At 33.6% G+C, this 21,882-nt stretch overlaps 1 protein-coding gene and 1 long non-coding RNA gene across 2 annotated transcripts; one reads left to right on the top strand and one right to left on the bottom strand.

Moving 5' to 3' along the window:
* The first annotated feature begins 15,841 nt into the window (after nucleotides 1-15,841).
* LOC120579743 (uncharacterized) lies at nucleotides 15,842-16,543 on the top strand. The gene is made up of 2 exons (XM_039832454.1): nucleotides 15,842-16,039; nucleotides 16,115-16,543. Exons 1-2 carry the CDS (start codon nucleotides 15,970-15,972, stop codon nucleotides 16,357-16,359), a joined length of 315 nt encoding a protein of 104 aa, XP_039688388.1. The 5' UTR covers nucleotides 15,842-15,969; the 3' UTR covers nucleotides 16,360-16,543.
* Nucleotides 16,544-18,675: 2,132 nt separating this feature from the next.
* LOC11445356 (uncharacterized) lies at nucleotides 18,676-19,288 on the bottom strand. Its single transcript, XR_003010677.2, has 2 exons — nucleotides 19,156-19,288; nucleotides 18,676-19,056 (listed from the first exon to the last, which is right to left on the bottom strand). It is a non-coding gene; the product is annotated as an uncharacterized lncRNA (long non-coding RNA).
* Between the last annotated feature and the right edge of the window lie 2,594 nt (nucleotides 19,289-21,882).

The following is a 21,882-nucleotide window of genomic DNA, read 5'->3' as shown; positions in this document are numbered from 1 at the left end:
TAGTCCACATTATTTTGTAGTATTACACTAAACTAACAACTCATGACCAGGATTCAAAGGTGAACTTCATAATTTTTAGTCCACATTTTGTAGTATGATGTATTATCAACAACAAAGAATACCGTGCATAAATTTTTATGCAACATCTTACACCCTCCAGTCTTTTTTGTAAAAAGAGAAACAAAAAATTATCAAAACCAAGACAATATTCATTAGTTGTTGCAATTTTTTTTATACTTTTACAAATATACTTTTATAAAAAATTGTGAAATATTAAATATGCTCACTAATATTAAAAAGACAAAAATTAAAAGAAGGTTAAAAAAGTTTTTTTAACAATAAATATACCTTAAAAGTTGTAATTTTTTTATAAATAGGACATTAAAATTAAGATTTTATATTTATGTTTATTAGAGAACATATTCAATCTACTTCAATCCAACAGTCAAAATCATTAAACCAAAAGTTGGGTCACGATTTGTTGTCCTTCTTCCGGCAAAATCTATATGAAAGCATCAAATTACCAAACATGACACTGTCCTGCCAATGAAAGTCAGCAAATCCCAACCCTGTCTGTAGTCACCACAGGACCATCTTACAAAAATGCTTGCGAGATCCTAGACACATGAAAGCGACCAAATAAATTTTCCACCTACGCATATTTTGATTTTGAATCCCAGTATTGTTGTCAAAATCCCGACTTAAATCGTAAAATCTAGGATTTTTTGACTTGCTTCACCTTCAACGACTCAAATCCATAGTAGAATTCCAAAATAAAGCAAAATTCATCAATTTTGACTGTGATTTTACGATTTCATACAATATCGCAGGATTTTAAAGGGTTTTGAAGAATTTTATCCATTTTTTTAGTCATTTATGTATAAGTATTTTGTGAACTTTAAAGCGAGTCTTTTTACGAGTCCCAATTTTGCTATTCCCTTTCGACCTGAAGTAAAGTCCCAATTTTGACAACCTTGAATCTCAGTCACCAAATAGAGGGTGTTTGATTTCACTTTTAGATTTTATTAGAAAACAATTTTGTAGACTAAAAACAATTTTACTTAAAGTTATTATTTAGTTTTTATTTTTTTTTTTAGAATTGATTCTTCACAAATAAAATTATTCTGTATTTTTTTTCAAACAGTATTAAACTATTCAAAGAAATAGTGATTGATCCAAAAAAAAAGAGAAATAGTGGATAAAACAAAAGAATGAAAATGTTAATAGGTGCTCTCACACCTGTTAAAGAAACAAACATAATAGATAATGCATTGGAAGTTATATGTATTTTCAATTTTAAACTTGTTTTTACTTTCTTGGTCAGTGTCATGGGGATGTCGATTGGCATGACCCAACAAAAAAGAGATGAAACTTGAAAAAGTAGTCGTGTCATATTTAATTCTGTCATTGTCGTACTACTATTACACTAAGGGATACAAAATACGCGTTGAAGGAACTATTGGTACAAAGAAATATTGCTTCAAAGAAACAGAATATAGTAACAGACAATACACGATCTCTCTTTACCCTATTCTTTGTTGTTTGTGATCTTGATCTTGTTTCTTTCCAAAAAAAAGTAAAATATACACTTTTCTTCTCTTTTTGTTTTCTCCAATCAAAATAAAATGATTACGCATAAGTACTATAAAGTTTATTTTATTCTGATGGGTTTGTTGGTGCCTTTAGCTGCAATGGAAATATCAAGGTTTAAACACTAACCCATTCCAACCACCACCCATAACAATGCTACTGTTTTTGACATCTCTATTTAGTCATGCAGTTGCATTCACAGCTGACATGAGCTTCCCAACTACTATATATATCTTTCATATCTCCGGTGTTGTTGGGGTCGACACACTTTTGTGGATTATCATCTCTCAGTTCTCGAATTGGTGTATCATCAACTCATTCGTTTTAGTGGTTACTTTATTCTGTCACTCTAACTGCATTGAATTGGCGTATCAACTCTCATGTCGTACACTAGACTTCTTCCTTCCTAAACATTCAAATGCTGCTATTGCTCCTCAGCCTCCAAATTTGGAACTAGCAGCTCAAGTGTAACCTTCATGTGCATGGCTTGGTTTAGTTCATATCTTGCATTTATGTTTCTTCCTATTTGTTGTTTAGTAGTAGTATATTTGTAACTGTTCATCCAAATAGAGCAACCTAAAGGAACATAGGGCATGATCAGTCGGGTTGGTTTTTATTACTTTCCTTAAAAATGGAATGCAATTATGTTTTCATTTCCTTATTAAATCTTGTGTATGTTTCATTTGCAAAAAAAAAAAAAAAAAATATGTTGTGTATGTTTGCAGAGTTTTATTTAAAGAGTAAAGCTCATTTTAGCACCTAAGACATTTCACAATACATATTTTAGTCTTTGATAAAAATAAATGAAACTTTTAATCCTAAGAAAAATAAATTGGGACAACTTAGTCTTTGTCTTCTTGATAGTTTGTTTGATTGATAAAAGAAGAAGAAAAGAGGAAAGAATATAAAGTAAAAAGAAGAGATTGTTAAGTAGTAATTTGATGAGATAAATGGGTGAAGATCCTCTCCATTTGACAAAATAAATGGAGTTTTGCAAGTTGGAGACACTTCATACGATGATCCCACCTGATATCGGAGTCTTGCAGGAGTCTTCCAGTATCTTAATTTCACCCGGCCTGACATCTCTTATGTTGTCCGGCAGGTGTGTCTTCGCATGCATGCCCCTTGTACTAACCACATGCTTGCCCTCAAACGCATCATGTGTTATGTTCAGGGAACCCTACACTACGGTTTGCATCTCTATCCATCCCCTATTGAGAAACTTATCTTCTATACTGATGGTGATTGGGGTGGATGTCTTGACACCTGTCATTCTACTTCCGTCTATTGTGTGTTTCTTGGTGACAACCTTACATCATGGTCTTCCAAACGACAACCCACACTTTCTCAATCCAGTGCAGAAGCCGGATACAGAGGTGTTGCTAATATGGTTTCTGAATCTTGTTGGCTTCGCAATCTTCTCTTGGAGCTTCGCTACCCACTTTCCCAGGCTACTTTGGTGTATTGTGATAATGTTAATGCCATCTACCTTGCTGTTAATCCATTGCAACATCAGCGTACTAAACATATTGAGATGGATATTCACTTTGTTCTGGAAAAGGTCATGCGTGGTCAGGCATGTGTCCTTCATGTTCCTTCTCGTCACCAGATTGCTGACATCTTCACAAAGGCCTACTTTGAGTTCTTTTTGATGATTTTCAGACCATTCTAAGCGTCCGTAAACCTCCCGCTTCAACTGCGGGGTGTGATAGAATGTTTGACTTTATGTAATTATGTTAGTAGCTATGTTGGTAATTATTTTGTAATTACTCTCATGTTTGACTCCACTTGTAACTGTATATATACTCTTGATCATTACAAATAAAATTCACGGATTGATTTCCTTTAATTAGTACCTCCTTTTGTAATTCAAGTCTGCAAGCAACAGATTCAAGTATGCTCAGTTACACTGTTTGCATCAGCTAGAGCCTCCACCCCATGCTTGTGATCCCTGCTGCACTTGCTCTAAGGTTGGTTTTCTTATTTTATCTAAATGTTATTATTGATCACATTGAATTTCATTATTAAAAAAATTCTTGCACATTGTTACAAAAGTTTATAGTCAGTCTATGTGACTTACTAATCAGTTATTCTTCTATAGATTCTAAGTTCATGGTTTTTAGGATGAAGCCAAGTAATTGGCTCATGTTTAAAGATCTTTCCTTCTGTAAAGATAAACCTGTCTCTCTCTGCTGCTGAGAACTTTAGGCTATTTAACGGTTTAACGGTTTACGTGAGTAGTGAGAAAATAGGCTATTTAACGGTTTTTTTTTTTTTTTTATATGAAGTTAGTTAGTGGTTGCAATCAATGTATATACGTCTTTTTGCATATTCTGTCATTCTTCTGATATATTGAATAATATGATTCTGTTATATTACTTTCTCTAAACATGTATTGCAATTCTGTTTTGTTTTCCTTATTAATTGACCAGAATTCTGTTTATGTTTCAACAGTTTATATATGGAAAATTGTCTGGTTATCTTTATTTTTATTTTAGAGTTTGAGTGAGCCTAACCTGTAGTAGAGTGATATAATATAATGATGAATTGTATATACCAGATCACATCCACTGCAAGATTCTCAAACAATTACTAATTTATGATCATTGTGATTTTTTGTTGCTAGTCTTATAGTTTGGGAATTTATTGGGAAGACGATGAAGTTGATCACAGATGATCCATGTTTAATATATCCCCTTCCTATGCAAGAACACAATTTGCAAATTTTAAGTTTCAAAGCCACTTGAATGAGTTAGGTTGTCATTAGTGTTCATTTAAACTGTTTTTTGAAACGCATCCTTTCTACAAAGCATGTGTCAATTGACCATGCTTTGGTGGAGCAGACTAATATGTGATGGTTGAGTTTGAGTATTATGTGGAGCCAAACAGATAACCGGATCTAAACCCTTGCACCTTGTAAGATCCAATATGGATTTCACCAATTTGGTCCTGCAATTATCAACATTCCTATATATCCCTGAAATTGAAAAATTCTTGATCACAATAGATACTAGGTCTAGATATTATTTCTTATAATGGTCATGATTGAAAAAAATATAAAACATAATTTATTGCTTGCTTTTTTCAATCTGTTTTAAGATACTCCCAGCTGATTTCTGCACATTTTCATTGGTGCTGCTCCACCTCCATAAAAGAAAGAAAATGTCTCATGCATCTGTTTTAAATTACTTTGGTACTGTGAAGCCTTTAATACTCCAAAAATGGTGAAGAATCGTGTTCGACACGTATCCGATACTGATACGTACCGATACTCGTATCGGCCAATTAATATTTATTTTTTTGGAAAAAAAATGACCGATGCATGTCCGATACAACTAATTTATACTCCAACATTGATACTTTTGTCTTAGAGAAGTATTATTTGAACATCCACTTGGTTGACAACTTTTATGACAACCATAATTTACAAAGAAAAAATAGGTACTTGCACGAAAACCAAAACAATAGAGAGATAAAGTAAAAAGTAATGTGAGTATGAGAGAAAAAGTTGTCATAAAATGGATGTTCAAATATCATTTTTCTTTGTCTTACATGTTTCATTTAAACTAAAATATAAAAGAATAAGAAAATATATAAAGACCGGTAACGTTGTCAAAAACATTTGTCAATTTTATTTTATTCAGTCAACGATGATATATGTTTGTTATGTGAAACCAAGGAAATCTCTAACAAAAGTTAGTGATGGAAGATCTTCGGAACACTTCTTTTGTATTAAGCATTTCAATACTTATAGATTATTCTCAAGGTATTATTCGGATATCACAAAAGAGTTATATCAATAAAGTTGAAAATGAAATGACATAATTTTTGGATGATCTCAATCATCGAGAGAGACTTTTCAGTCTCAAATATTGCCCATTAGAAAATTTATGAATTCATAAATTTAAGTATTTTCCTACACTTTGCCTATAGGAATTTTTATGTATGATTTTATTATACACATTTGGAAACAACGTTTATAATAAGATTGTTTAGCAGATATTTGAGCAATTCAAAATCATAAGGATTATTAAAGAGAACAAGAGAGCTTATGCTCACGCAAGAGATCTGATAATTTGGAGATCATTTATGTGTCAGACTTTGGTTTTTGGATGTAAGTAGATAATACACATCCTAATTCAAGAAATGACTGTAAGTATTTATGTCAATTGTTTGCATATTGTTAAAGTTTTGAAAGACCACTCAAGTTATATAGTGACATAATTCAGTCTTATAGCTATTCAACAACCTTTATAAAGTTTATTGCCTTGTTGAATGATAGAACATGTAGAGACAAACTTTATGCTAGCTATACCACTAATCAAAGATATGACACCTAAGGTCTTTCATATGGTCGTTGTCATTGAGGATGTCTTGGATTAGTGGGAGTCTCTTTTATTTTATGTTCTATACTTTAGTTTTGGTATCGATACAGACTTTATGCTATGATTTTCTGCATAAATAAAGTTTATAAGGTTATTATTGTTATAACCATTTCGGTATCATTTGTGCAAATATTGAATTTGCAAACTTCAATTCGATCTCACTAAAGTTTTCAGTTGAATCAGTTGGAAATATGCATGACTTAGAGATCACATTGCATGAAATTTCCATGTCACTCATCCATATCGATCTATGTCATCAAGTGCATTGATATGGTGGTTGTCGGGGTTCCGTCACGATATACGTCAGTGACGACAACCACGGTGGTCTCATTATTAATGTATGAGGTGGACTAGATTGTAAAGTTGAAATCTAAATATAAATAGCATTCGAATGCGCGCCTAAAGAATTCTGATATAATTACTAAGATATGTAGTCTAAGTGGGAGATTGTTGGAATATTTTATTATTTTATTATATTCCAATATTATTATGTGGGCAAATATCCTAACAATAATTACATTAGTTATTTATCAATTGTGAGTCTTAGTTGATTAGTGATCAAATTAAGTAACAAGGCTATTAGATTTCTAATTGGATAATTAATTAAATATTTAATTAATTGATATGGACTCAACGAGTGAATACACCATCCAATATAAAAGAGGCTATGGCCCCAATACACCGTACGACAAACTCTCTCTTCTCCCCGTAAAGGTACCGGTTGAGAAAGAACCAAATCAGCCGCCGCTAACCGTTGATGTTTGTTTCAAATCACCTCCTCCCTCCTTATCGTTGTTGTTGTTGTCGAGAGGACTGTCATGAAAGCTTTATCCATGTATCCTAATACCCTATTTCTTAGTAAATAAAACATATCGTAGATCCGATCATAATCATAATCATGTTCAATGTTTTATTTACTTCCGCTATTGATTCATAAATGTTGAACATGTTTTATATGAAGTTTGTTTTATTAAGACCTAAATTTCCAACAAGAGGTGTCAATACATCATGAGATCTTCAAGCTTTGGCCCCAACCGAGATGGTAAGGACAATAATGTATCCAGAAATCTGAATCACGGAAGCAAGCTATTTTAACTACATTTTTTTTTTTTTTTTTGACAAAATCAGGTATTCTCTAATCTCAGTTCGAAAGAGTAATTTCTTGTCCAAATAGATTACAATAGACATCAAAACTATTCTTCAAAAGTATTAATTTTGCTCCATTTGAATTCATAACCTTTGATTAAGATGACATAGACGCTAGTGTTTGGCCCGATTTAATTTTAACTTGTCTTCTACTTTAAGGAAGAAGTTGGGCCAAACACATTTCATAAGAAGCTCTTAATAAAAAAAGTGACTTAATATTAAAGAAGAAAAAACTGAAAAAGTAGAAGTCAATAAATTGAACTTTATGCTAGCTTATTTGCTGACCATTTTGCACGCTTATGTTTCGAATCCTGCCAGCCTCATTTGTTTTTCTTTTTTATTTGTTAATTTGATAATGAAACAAGTAAAACTTGCTAATGATTACAACTTAGTTTTTTTAACCTTTTAACACGTTGAATTTTGCTTTAATTTTATAATGGTAGACAATATCATTGTAAAAAAAATTCTAACCTAAGACTTGTGGTACTTCATGACATCTCAAACGATAAAAAATTTCATTTAAAAATATAACTAGCAAGATGTTTTTTTTTTTTTTTATAAATCATAAAAAAAAAAAAATTATACACTTTCAAAAGAAAAAAAAAATAAAAGTTTTTCTTTTATTTATGATAATTTGTAATAAATCTCAAAGCTTTTTTAAAAATATTTTACCAATCAGATTTTAACTTAAAATACTAATTAAGTTTAAAAAAACAACAAATACCAAACAACTTTAACTTCAACTTCAAAGTCTTAATTTTAAACTTTATTCTAAAAGTGACTTTTAGACCTAAAAAAAAGTAGGGTCAACTATAAGATTGAAAGTTATAAGAGCAACTATTAAAATCAAATGGATGTGGAGTGCTTGTGTTTGTTTTAATGAAATTTTATTTTATTTAGTACGATGGATGTGATGCTCCAAGTGACTAAGTGAGACAAATTGACAAATTTAAGTGCCTACTTTGTGATATGGATGGACTAGAGAAGCTTCTAACATTTCTATTGGATAATAGATGACCGTGCCGCTTGGGTGTAAGAAAGACCATGATGAATATTCTCTCACTCCAATGCATGCCAATAATATCCTCGGCTCCTGTCAGCCAACCATGACCAGGATGACTATTCAAATAATTAACTGACTTTATCCTTCTCTGTGTTTTATCAAACCTTCCCACCATTGTCCACTAACAATGTCTTTCTTTAAATACTACTATTTTCCTACCTTTTTGTTCATCATTCTTTGCTCTTTTTGTTTTTTGTTCAATCAAAACAGAATGATTACGCGTAATTACAAAGCTTACTTTTTTCTGATGGGTTTGTTGGTGACTTTAGCTTCAACTAAGTATGAAGCTTTAAACACCAACCCGTTTCAACCACTATCCCCAACAATGTTGCTGTTTTTGACATCTCTATGTTGTCACGCAGTTTCATCCACAGCTGATATGAGCTTGTCAGCTACTATATATATCTTTCACTTTTCTGGTGTTGTTGGATGTGAGACACTTTTGTGGATAATCCTTTCTCAGATCTCGAATTGGTGTATCGTCAACTCATTCATTTTAGTGGTTACTTTTCTCTGTCACACCAACTGCATCAAGTTGGTTCATAAACTTTCATGCCATACACTAGACCTCTTCTTCCTTTCTAAACATTCAAACTCTGATGTTGTTTCCCCGCCTCCAAATTCGGAACCACAGGAAGCATCTCAGGTCTAACATTTATGTGGTTTGTTTTAGTTGACATTGTCCAACCAAACAGAGCAAGTTCTAAGATTCAAAGAAGCAAAATCTTGATTCTGACAACCTTACATTGGGTGCTTGATCCACCGAAAGAAATTAAATCTAGGCATTATAATTGAGAAAGGAATACAGGCCTAAATTTTATTACTTTGCCTAAAGATATAATGCAATTCTGTTGTCTTCAGCGAATGCTGTGTCTGTTTCAATGGTATTTATATATGGAAAATCAATGTAAGATTTTCTGCTTTTAAGTACCGGCTGCTTATAGCTTGATTTTATTTTTACTTTTGAATTCGAGTTTGAGCCAAACTCAACAAAATAGCTACCTCAGACTCAGAGTGATACGATAATTGTTTATGCCATATCACATCTACTTCAGGAAATCACGAACAATTACTTACTAGTTGTGATTTCTTGCTGCTAAAGTTAATCTCAAAAGGGGAAGAAAAAAAAACAATTAGAATCAAATCTTAGCTTAGGAATTTGTTGTGAAGAGGACGGAGTTGATCACAGATGATACATAGCGAACAAATCCTTCTTTAGTATTAAATGGAATCTGATTAAATTCAATGCCACAAATAAAAAATACAGTGAAGACCATAACCACTGTACCTACTTTTAATCTTGTGGGTGAACTCTATGATATGATGAATTGATCCATATATATACCCCTTAACTATGCAAGAACAGTAGCGTCATTAGTGTTCAATTAAAAAACACATCACTTTTACTTAACATGTGTGGATTTCCCATGCTATTAGACTAATATGTCATCAAAGTCCTTGCACCTCGTAAAACCAATATGGATTTCACGAAATGGCAAGGGATTAGGAAGATTTGTCCTGCAATTAACAAAATTTTGATATATCCCTGAAATTAAAAATTCTCAACCATATTAGATATTAATGATTAGATTGACTGATCCAAAAGGCCTTACAGTGCCGAGGAATTTCAATTACCTTAAGGCTAATATCATTTTTTAATTTCGGTAATTTAAGAGAATAGATTTGTCTGAAACCTACAAATTTAGTACTAAATCATTCCTTTCACCTGCTTCTCATTGACTTATCTGGTCAGTTTTCATGTATATTTTGCAATTCATGTTTTTCTTTTATCACAATTTAGGGATTTAATAAGTGGTTTGTCACTGTACTTAAGGAGCGTGAAGAATTTACAATTAATTCCAACTGTTTCGAAAAATGGTAGTTAATACATGTATTATTTGCAGAGTTCAGCAAACCTGAAGCGACATTATGCAACCTGTTTTTCACCTATCGTAGGGATGATTCTTTTTAGAGGTCTCCTTACACTCATTGTAAGATTTTTCTGTGCTTAGCTCTGTCTTTTAAACTTGCACAGGCTCTCATATCTGAATCTAGCAGGGATTTTTCTTGTTTTCTGTTCCATTTATGATTAGTTTCCGGATTTTCCTTCTACATATGTTAATGTTGTTTTTCAAGTTTCCACTTGCTTTAGCTTTTCTTTCGGGAAAGATCAAGAGTTTTTTTGATGAATATTAACACAATTTTGAAACACTTGTTGTGGGATGGTATTTCAAGTGTGAAAGCAACATATACAGATTGGTTAGGCTGACAACTATGCTGCTCAAAGTTCCAGAGGCAGTCTGCACAATTATACTGGTTGCATCAGCTAGGCACTGCTGAAATTTCTCAAAAAGGTGTGTTTTCTAACTTAATATAAATGTTATAAGTGATCGCGTTCAGATTTATTTTCTTGGTTAAGGAAAAGCATCATATTTTTCATTTTTGCTGAAATTTATAGTGAATATGTTGACTTGCCAATCAGTTATTATTCTATAGAGCTGCTTTTACGATGAAGCTAAATAATTGTCTCATGTTCATAGATCTTTCCTTCTATCAAGATAAACACGTTACTTTCTACTGCTGAGAACTTTGGACTCATGCTTATAGATATTTCCTTCTATAAAGATAAAGTTAAATATTGGAGCTGGGCAACCTCATTATGAATGATTATATTGTTATCAAACAGGATTTCCTAGAGCTTTCTCCAGAAAATGCTCTGGTGCGTGTAAAAATAATTATTTGGGGTGTGATACTTCTCTATAACATTTGTTCATGAGTTGAAGTTTTTAATTTTATGTCAAATACCAGTTGGTGGTCTTTTACATTTGTAGGATCCGAGCTGTTTTGAGATAAGTACATTTTCATAAATGTTGCATTTCAAAATATATTTTATTACAATCAATAAAAATTAGAAAATATAAATTCAAAATAAAAAACATTTCATAGCAACAAAGTTTTGTTTCCCAAATTAATAAATTAATTAAAGAGGGATAACTCATTAAAGTCCCATTAGAAAATTTGCAAAATTCAATTTAGGTCATGAGAAAAATAAACCGGGAAACTAGTGACACATCTTGCTTTATGTCGCTGACATCATCCTCATCACCTCCTCTCACGATCTTCAGAAATCCATCATGAAACTCCTTGTTCTGAGTTAGCTATGAAGGATTATGGTCCACTGAGTTACTTCTTGGGCATTGTTGTGACCAGACATGCTCGCAAGTTCTTACTCAGTCAAAGTATTTATGCTAGTGGCATTATTGCTCGAGCAGGCATGGCCTCATGCAAACCTTCTGCTACTCCAGTTGACACCACGCAGAAGCTCAGTACCACCGCTGACACTTCATACGATGATCCCACCTGATATCGGAGTCTTGCAGGAGTCTTCCAGTATCTTACTTTCACCCGGCCTGACATCTCTTATGTTGTCCGGCAGGTGTGTCTACGCATGCATGCCCCTTGTACTAACCACATGCTTGCCCTCAAACGCATCATGTGTTATGTTCAGGGAACCCTACACTACGGTTTGCATCTCTATCCATCCCCTATTGAGAAACTTATCTTCTATACTGATGGTGATTGGGGTGGATGTCCTGACACCTGTCATTCTACTTCCGTCTATTGTATGTTTCTTGGTGACAACCTTACATCATGGTCTTCCAAACGACAACCCACGCTTTCTCACTCCAGTGCAGAAGCCGGATACAGAGGTGTTGCTAATATGGTTTCTGAATCTTGTTGGCTTCGCAATCTTCTCTTGGAGCTTCGCTACCCACTTTCCCAGGCTACTTTGGTGTATTGTGATAATGTTAATGCCATCTACCTTGCTGTTAATCCATTGCAACATCAGCATACTAAACATATTGAGATGGATATTCACTTTGTTCTGGAAAAGGTCATGCGTGGTCAGGCATGTGTCCTTCATGTTCCTTCTCGTCACCAGATTGCTGACATCATCACAAAGGCCTACTTTGAGTTCATTTTGATGATTTTCAGACCATTCTAAGCGTCCGTAAACCTCCCGCTTCAACTGCGGGGTGTGATAGAATGTTTGACTTTATGTAATTATGTTAGTAGTTATGTTGGTAATTATTTTGTAATTACTCTCATGTTTGACTCCACTTGTAACTGTATATATACTCTTGATCATTACAAATAAAATTCACGGATTGATTTCCTTTAATTAGTACCTCCTTTTGTAATTCAAGTCTGCAAGCAACAGATTAATTCAAGTATGCTCAGTTACACTGTTTGCATCAGCTAGAGCCTCCACCCCATGCTTGTGCTCCCTGCTGCACTTGCTCTAAGCTTGGTTTTCTTATTTTATCTAAATATTATTATTGATCACATTGAATTTCATTATTAAAAAAATTCTTGCACATATTGTTACAAAAGTTTATAGTCAGTCTATGTGACTAACTAATCAGTTATTCTTCTATAGATTCTAAGCTCATGGACTTTAGGATGAAGCCAAGTAATTGGCTCATGTTTAAAAATCTTTCCTTCTGTAAAGATAAAACTGTCTCTCTCTACTGCTGAGAACTTTAGGCTCATGTTTATACATATTTCCTCTAATAAAGAAAAACTAAATAATTGGAAATGGTATTAACCTGATTACGAATGGCAATATTGACATCAAATAAGTTTTCTCCAAAACATGTTCTGATGTTTGTAAGAACATCTATTTGGGGTATGATATTTCACATAACATTTGTGCATTAGTTGAAGTTTTTTATTTTATATTTACTATTTGGTTGCTTTTTCATTTGTCGGAGGAATCAAGCTGTTATTTCTTATAATGGTGATGATTGAAAGGCATCTGAAACATAATTTATAGCTCCCCACTAACTTCTGCACGTTTTCATAGATGCTGCTCGTGTTTCTGTTTTAAATTACTTTTGGATTCCTTAAAATCTTGTTGTGCCTATATGTTTTATGTATCCCTTGTTCATTTTAATGTTATGCAAGGTTCCATTGTTCCTTTTATACTCGATTACTCATTTATTTTTGCAGGAACATAAATTGTGGGAATCCTCAAATGGTTCCCGTACTCGTTTGCAAATCTTATAGTAGCAGTAACTCGGATCCATGTTGTTATTTTACGCAATTGAACCAATTGAGTGATTCATTTTTTGGGGTCCCTTTTATCTGTTTCTCAGTTTAATGATTCACAAATTGGATTCCTAAGCTTTGTAAGAAAAATAAACATGATTTTTTAATTTCTAAATAAAATTAGTTTTTTGGTCATGTTTAAATTATATGGATTCCCCGAAAAAGAAGTGATCTGTGATTCTCTTTATGCAGGCATTATACAGTGCCTCTCAACACTGGCTATTCCCCCAAGATTTATGAGGTTGACATTGACTCAGTTTGTGACCACACTTGGGTTCAGTGTGATGCACCATGTAAAGGTTTTATCAAGGTGAAGTCAAACTTAGATCAGGCATCATTCTGATGTGTGAATGAATACTGGGCAGTCCATAATTTCAACTCTTTACATTGTGATTTGAAAGGTTTTTCAAATAAATTAAATTTAGCACTCAAAATAATTTGGTTAACAACTGTTTATATATATGGAAGGAGAGAAACAAACTTATTTTCCAACAAAAGGAAAATTACATCCGTTCAATTAGTTAGCATGGTAAAAATAATAAAATAAAGACTTAATTGTACTTTTGGATCCTTATCTTTTCAAAAGTTGCGGTTATGGACCCTTAACTAATTTAAATACAAAACAACCCCCTATATTTTAATTCTTTGGCACTTTTGGACCCCAAGTCCATTGTTGACTCGGTCAACGCTGACGTGGCACCCTTAGTGAGGTGTCACGTGTCAATTTTTTTTGCCTTGGGGGTCCAAAACTGTCAAAGAATCAAAACATAAGAAGCTGTTTTGTATTTAAATAAGTTTGGAGTCCATAACCACAACTTTTGAAAAGATAGGGGTCCAAAAGTACAATTAAGCCTAAAATAAAAAAACTATGCGGCTACTAGAGTCGATCAGTCTTTTATCTTGTAATCAATATGATGTAACCTAGATGACGTAAGCTAATAGTATGATGTCTGCTTGAAGAGGTCATCTTGATGAGGTCAGCTAACAATATATAAAGGAAGAAATGCTTTTGACGTAAGCTAATTGTTTTTTTAGCAATAAGAACAATTTTTTTAGGGGAAAATATAAAAAATGAATAAAAGTAAGAAATTGAATATAATGACTAATAAATAATAAATAAATAAATAAATATTTTTTTTGAGGAAAAAATAATAAAATATTAAAAGAGAAATATTAGTACATTAAACATTAAACATAACTTAATTGATGGACATCTCTTTGCAGCAGGGCACATGTTCGGCTTCCCATTTATTCACCTTTTTTTTTTTTTTTATAGACCATTCATCCACACTTTAAAAGTGTGATATTCCATTGAAATAAATTAGTTGATGGACATCCGTTTGATTTGTCCTTCAATGAAATTGATTTTAGTGTCATAGGTAAACTTTTTTTTTTTTTCAGAGAAAGAATGTATGTAATTAACTTGTAGTTGATCCCCTAAAAAACATGTAGTTGATATTTTCCTTTTCTCATGTAAAAAATAAAAATAAAAAATGTACCTACATTCACTTCCGATTTCCTTTCCCCATTTCACTTGCATTGTCATAAACCTAAATAAATTTAAATATACACATTAAAAACCCTTTAAAAAAATATACACATTAATGAAAAAGTATAGAAAAGAAAAGAATTATATAATATCTATTTTTAAATAATTAAATGATATCTTTACCTATAATTCTAGATTTATATATTTTAATATAGATTTAATCTAGTAGTGAAATGTAAAACACAAACCACAGGTAAAAGATAAAGAGAAACAAACACACCAAAAATTTGTTCATCAAGTACGGCCTAACAATGATCTACGACTGGAGGAGAGAGATATATCGACTTCACTATCAATGAATTGATTATAAAGAGATACAAAATAGTTACAAAAAATTAGCTTCAACAAACTCTCCAAGAACAAACTTAATTTCTACCCTTGTCCTGAATCTTTACCGTGACCAAAAGACTGAACTCTTAGCCTCTAAATTTCCTCTTTTTGTTTCATGAGATTGTCCAAGAAAAGATGAATGAAGCCCTTATATAGTGTTGATGAGACTCAAGGCAACGATTGGAGCTTCATACACGGTGTTGTACAAAATCTGATCCTCAAAATCGCGCCACAATTTTCTTCCTTCACGCCACAATTTTTTGCTATAACTAAACCTCCAATCGCTGAACCAAAATCATGCCACGGGTTTCTCAAATCACACCACAATTTTTTCAGAACTTCAACATCATCAATTTTAAACCAATTTTCAACATTAAGCATGTGATCAGGGGTTCGATTTCTAGCTCATGTGTATGAAGAAAAAAAAATCGATAAGGGGAGAAATCACATTGTGTGTCCCACAAGTTTTCTACGGTGATTAATGCCCCACAATATATATATTTTTTAAAATAAGTCCCCCACCATATGATGATGACAAAAAAATTTATTTAAATTTTTTTATTGTCTGCCTAAATAATTTTGATTTGAGGTTATTATTGTTTAAGTATATCTCTCCCTGGAACACCTTCAATTTTATTTCTATTTTTTCTTGTCCCTCTCCCCATATATAGCACAGGCTGCACATCTGATATTTACTTGATATTGTGTACACTAGCCAGCAATAGCATTCACCTTAGACTGATTCTCTATCTTGTTTTTCTCCTCCAATCCATTCAATACAAGATCCACACAAAATGAGTATCCATAAAGCATATACTATTCTGATGAGTTTGGAGTTGGGTTCAATTGGAATTATGTATCAAGGTTCAAATAACAACCCTTTCCAACAATCTTCCCCAATTTGTTTCCTGTTTTTTACTTCTGTATTTTGTCATGCAGTTGCAACCATGGCTGACATGAGCTTACCAACTACTATGATCATATTCCACTTTTCTGGTGTTATTGGATGTGAGACACTTCTTTGGATTCTACTCCCTAAGTTCTGGAATTGGTATATCATCAATCTATTCCTTTTAATGGTTATTTCATTATGTTTCTTCAACTGCATCCTTAATATCCCTAAGCTCTTCCGTTCAAATGATGCTCACCCTTCAAATTTGGAACAACAAGAAGCTCAGGTTTAAGGCTTGATTTGATGGATAACTTTTGATTTCGTTTTTGTTTTTGTTTAAATGTGAAAAATGTAATAGCACACATGACTAGTGAGAAAATAGAAAACACCTCTAATAAATGTTGATGCTATTTAACAATTTTCTTTTTATGAAGTTAGTTAGTGGTTGCAATCAATGTATACGTCTTTTTGCATATTCTGTCATTCCTCTGATATATTGAATATGATTCTTCTTTCTATCTTTCTTTTCTTCACTTGTTATATACTATGAGTCCTATGAAGCACGGATACTCCTCGAATTAGGTGTGTCACTATGTGACACGGACACCACACTGACAATCATAATTGCACCGAATTATGTGATTTTCTCAAATTATTAGTGGTGTCGGCATGTCATGTCCGTGTCATGTCTGGTGTTGCGTTACAAATCTACAAAACCAAGCCACATGGCTTTATATTCATTCTAGGTTACATATCTAACGCCAGAGATGCTGGTGGTTCCGGATTTGGAGGCTGAGCAGCATTTGGATGTGAAGGAAGGATGAGCTTAGGGAGTATTTCTATTTGAGATTAGTCTTAGTTACAATAAGTAAACTATATCAGAGAATAACGCTAATAACAATTAGTACAGCATTCACAAGCAGATATATTATTAAGCACGGATACGGACACGGACACGACATGGACACTCTGACACAGTTAATAATTTGGAAAAATCACGTAATTCAATGTAATTATATGTGTCGGTGTTGGACACGACACTTGTCTAACACCGGTACACGCCTAATTCGAGAGTGCCCGTGCTTCATATTAATATACCCCCTTCGTATGTTTCAGAGCCACTTGAATAAGTTAGGTTGTCATTTGTGTTCATTTAAACTGTTTTTTGAAACACATCCTTTCTACTAAGCATATGTCAATTGGCCATACTTTGGTGGAGCAGAATAATATGTGATGCTTGAGTTTGAGTATGTGGAGCGAAACAGATAACCCGATCCAAACCCTTGCACCTTGTAAGATCCAGTATGAATTTCACCAAACAGCATGTGATTATGCAATTTGGTCCTGCAACTAACAACATTCCTACATATATCTGAAATTGAAAAATTCTTTATCACAATAGTAATCATGGTCTAGATTAACCGATCCAAAATGATGAGATTGGGATCTCATATCAGGAAAGCCTTACAGACAATGTCGAGGAATTTGAATTTCACAAGTCATTTTGAAATTTTGGTAGTTTCAGGGACTAAATCGCCTGGTACCTGCAATCGAGTATTTGTTCCTTTTGATTTCTTAAAAAATATTTATCTATTTTTTATTCGCTTATCCAGTCATTTTTCATGTCTTCTACTTTTTTAATTTCATTTTCTACTTTTCTCACAATTTAGGGATTTAATAATCGGTTTTATCACTGTTCTTGATAGCATGAAGAATTTACATTAGATTGCAAGGGTTTCGAAAAATGGTAGTTTAACACATGTATTATTTGCAGAGTTCAGCAAACCTTGAGCAATATTATGCTCCTGTTTTTCTCGTATCCTGAATGATTATTTTTGGTGGTCTCCTAGCATCTGTACTTTATTCATAACAGAAATAGTATGAGAAATATTTTTCTACAGGAATCAAGCTATTATTTCTTATAATGGTCATGATCGATCGAAAGAAATCTAAAACATAATTTATGGCTTGCTTTTTTCAATCTGTTTTAAAGATACTCCGAGATGATTTCTGCACATTTTCATTGGTGCTGCTCCACCTCCATAAAAGAAAGAAAATGTCTCATGCATCTGTTTTAAATTTCTTCTGTGTTACTTAAAATAATTGATTTTCCTTTTTGTTTTATGTATGCATTGTTCATTTCAATGTTATGTAAGGTTCTGCTGTTCCGTTTATACTCATTTATTTTTTGCAGGAACTTTAATTATGGGAAACCTCTAATTTTATCCTCAAATAGTTCCAGCACCTATCTTTTCAAATTTTATTCTCATGTTCTAATCCATTTAAATCAAAACCCTGATGAACAAGTTCTAGCTGACAACAATTAGCAGGACTAAAAGGGACATGAGATACTAGTTTTTGAACCACAATATGATAAAGCCAGAAAGAGAGATAACTCAGGAAAAAGATCCAGGAGCTTGAATGAGGTAGACAGATACAAGCCACAAATCTTCTAAATATTTCACTTACTAATGTTTCTTCTCTTCCAAGTGATATGGATTTCTTTTTCCAACACAATTTATGGTCTGTTTTCGATTTTGTGAGATTATCCCGGTTATTTGATTTTATTAGTCCCAAAGAACAAGAGGAATTAAATGTATGAAGAATATGAGATTTGGTTCTATAATCACAAAAGAAAATACAAGTCCTGGTTCGCCGGATCAGACCTTAAGAGAGAAGAAAACAATTTAGATAACACTTTTTGATGACTTATTTCATTCTATTACCATCATCTTAGAGTACAATCCATAACTATAAGGTCCGCAAAATTTACAAAATGCAAACATATTATTGGGTGCCAACACAATAACAAAATGGCAACTTATGAAATATTTTAGTAAGCCTTTTATGCGCTCTCTTGGGTCAAATACTCATAGAATCTTTATCTCGTCGTTATTAAGACATACACAAGTACGGTGCCTACACCTCGGTGTATAAGCAGATGAGCACATACTGTCCGGACAATCTAAATTTCGAAGACATCTAAAACCTGGAATGAAAAAGAGAATAAAACAATGTTACTTACATGGGATAAAATAGTGTGCACGAAGTAAATAAGGAAATTTAAAAAGGATAACAAATGACTTACCGTCAATATTTTCTACAACAAGACATAGGAAAATAAAGATGATCATGACATAAACAAACTTGACAAATTCAGCCATATTACCCCCCTTATGATCAAATAGAAAATTATTTTCTCTCTTTGTAATTTATAAAACTCAGTTTCTTTTTAAATCATTTAAATAATTTTTAGCGCTTATGGAGTTGAAAAAAAAACTTTGATAAGATTATAATATTATTATATGTCTCTTAAGTATATTGATGTGTTATGTTTCTCCTTTTAGTACACTTAGTAAGGAGGTCGCATCAAATACTTACCAATCATAAGAATTTATTACATTTTTTTTATCAAATTCAATTATTTCATAACCTTTCATGATAGAAAAAGAAAAATCACATAAGAATAATTTTTTTTTTTAAACTGGAAAATATATATTATATCGTCTATTGTGAAGTGGGCCACCTGAATCCGTGAACACCGCTATAAGACCACATAATGCTATTGTTGTTTCATTTCAGTTTTTAAGTCATAGGTAAGTACAATAGCTGATTGTACCTGATGAGAAGGTCATTGCCGATGCAGTGCTAGATAGTGGTTGTGAGCAGTTGCTTTGACTGGAACGGGAGGTGGGAGGTGTGTGTACCTGTAGACACTCTGAAGCTCAAGTCAGGGTTGAGTTTAGAAATGGGGGTTAGGAGAATAGATATAATCTAAACTTGGGGACTGCTGAAAGTCCCACTATATTGTGATAGACATTGCTCTAAACAACGTTGAAAATGAAGATAAGGCTCGGGTAGATGGCCTTCTCAAGGACAAGAGAGATTTGGTGACTAAGCTCGAAACTGACTTCACCGACTACAAGGACAAGCATGAAGTTCAAGTAGGTTTGGTGACTGAGAAGGACAAGAAGATCGAGTCCTTGGAGAAACAGGATGAGGTGGACCTCCAGAAAATCGGTGACCTCAAAGTTAAACAGCAGTCCCTTGAAGGGGAGAGAAGAAATTGGAGCATGCTTTGAAGTATGCCACTGCTTGTGGTGAAGACGAGCATGAAGAGCTAGCCGCTTCGGATCGGGCTGGTATGGTGGACATAATTGCTCAACTGGAAAAGTTCCTAGTGGAAGGTGCTCGCCATGGATTCAACAATGGTTTTGCCCAAGTGAAGGTGGTGAATCCTAGGGTTGAGCTAGTGACCACTAGGAAACACTACTTGAAGCATGTGGAGGTGAGCGTGCTTGTGACTCCTGAGGACTTCGAAGAAGATGAGATGGTTAATGAAGATCAAGCCTGAATGACCTTATAATTTTATTTTGTTTTGTATCAAATTTGTCTACATGTTGTAATCGGGCTTTATGCCATGACTTCGTGTAGCCCTTCGTGGTTTACACTTAATTTGTACAATATTCTTATGCTTCCATCTTTCTCACATTATTCTTTATACTTGTGTGGAATGTTTGTTTTTATTTCCAAGTGTTATTTGTGATTGATATGCTCGTAGTATGAGGCTTAGTTTTGTTTGTATGCTCGTAGTTGTACTTAGAAACATTCCTTTTGATTCAATGTATGCTCGTAGGGTTAGTTTCTACAACCAAACGTTTTTTTGAATCAAAAGTAGATTTGATAGGCCGAGGTAGTCTACATCCCCTCGTAGCCATTGCTTCATTATGAAGTGAAGACTTGGAGCATTCTGAGGGTTTAAAACTTGTGATTTTCTGAGCATAAAATTTATTTCTCTTAAATCGTTTTTGATCTAAAAGATGGTGCCCTTCCTCCCCTAAGCATTTGCCTTGTTTGTTTAAGAGTGGATGTTTGTGTGCTATTTTACGATGGGATCCAAGCGTAATCAATCTAATCATTACGCTAGGTATACATTAAAAGCATTCATGTCCGAAAGTTGTAATTATGAACATGTGTTCAAAGATGTAGTTCGAACGGTAAACGGTGGATGAACACAAACATTGTTTTAGTTCAATGCCCCGATGCGTGAATCTCCCATCGCGGGCTGGATTATGTTGTTTAGAGTTCATTAATCATGTAGTGACTCTGGATTTAGAATGGCATGAATTTCTATTTTCGTTGTAAGTGCTCGTTTGTATGAGTGTATGGTCTGTTGTTGTGGACTCGCGTAAATTTGATGGAAAATCGCAGGTATGAAAAGCGACATGTTTATTTCTAAGAGTTTTAGAGTCTTGGTCGTAAGAAAGGTTCGACGACTTACTTGTTATTTTAATTGTAGTACCTCTTTAGCTTTTATGTGTTCAATGATCGAGGGACTGGTCCCTTTACAAGGTCTTTGAGGTTGTGGGAGGGGTCTCATGTCGTCGTCGTTCATGAGTTTTCATCCAGGTGAACCGCACACTCCTGGCTGAGTCGATCGACGGACGTCGATACTCAACACCATCCACCCTTCGTGTGTCTCTGTAGTTGAGTTTGAGGTTGATTTGATTCAGCTGACTCTTCAACCCGAAGAGGGTGACATCATTGTGAATCCTGAACAGATGGGTGATTTTCCCCCGTTGTAGTAAACTGCAACTAGCTTGGTGTTTGGATCAAAGACAGAGTTTTCCATGATTTTTTTTTTTTGTGTGGTTTCTGGTTATGAACACAGAGACACCTATTTATAGAGGTCTCTGGGCGTCCTGGACCACAGAAACAGTCGGTGCAATGTGGACCACATGAAAAAAACCATGTTCCGGATTGTATTATCTGAAATGTCCCTCACCCCACAGAAGGTGCGCAGCTTCCTTCAGTT

This window comes from Medicago truncatula, chromosome 3 (genome assembly GCF_003473485.1).
Source record: "Medicago truncatula cultivar Jemalong A17 chromosome 3, MtrunA17r5.0-ANR, whole genome shotgun sequence".
Lineage (NCBI taxonomy): Eukaryota > Viridiplantae > Streptophyta > Magnoliopsida > Fabales > Fabaceae > Medicago > Medicago truncatula.
The sequence above is the reverse complement of the archived record's forward strand: the minus strand, read 5'-3'. Positions and strand labels throughout refer to the sequence as shown.

What these genes read in the sequence shown, in the direction of transcription:
- LOC120579743 (XM_039832454.1), top strand. Translation starts at nt 15,970, where the DNA reads ATGAGTATCCATAAAGCATATACTATTCTGATGAGTTTGGAGTTGGGT. An exon ending in AATTGGAATTATGTATCAAG is followed by an intron (nt 16,040 to 16,114) that starts GTTCAAATAACA and finishes TTTGTCATGCAG; the next exon opens with TTGCAACCATGGCTGACATG.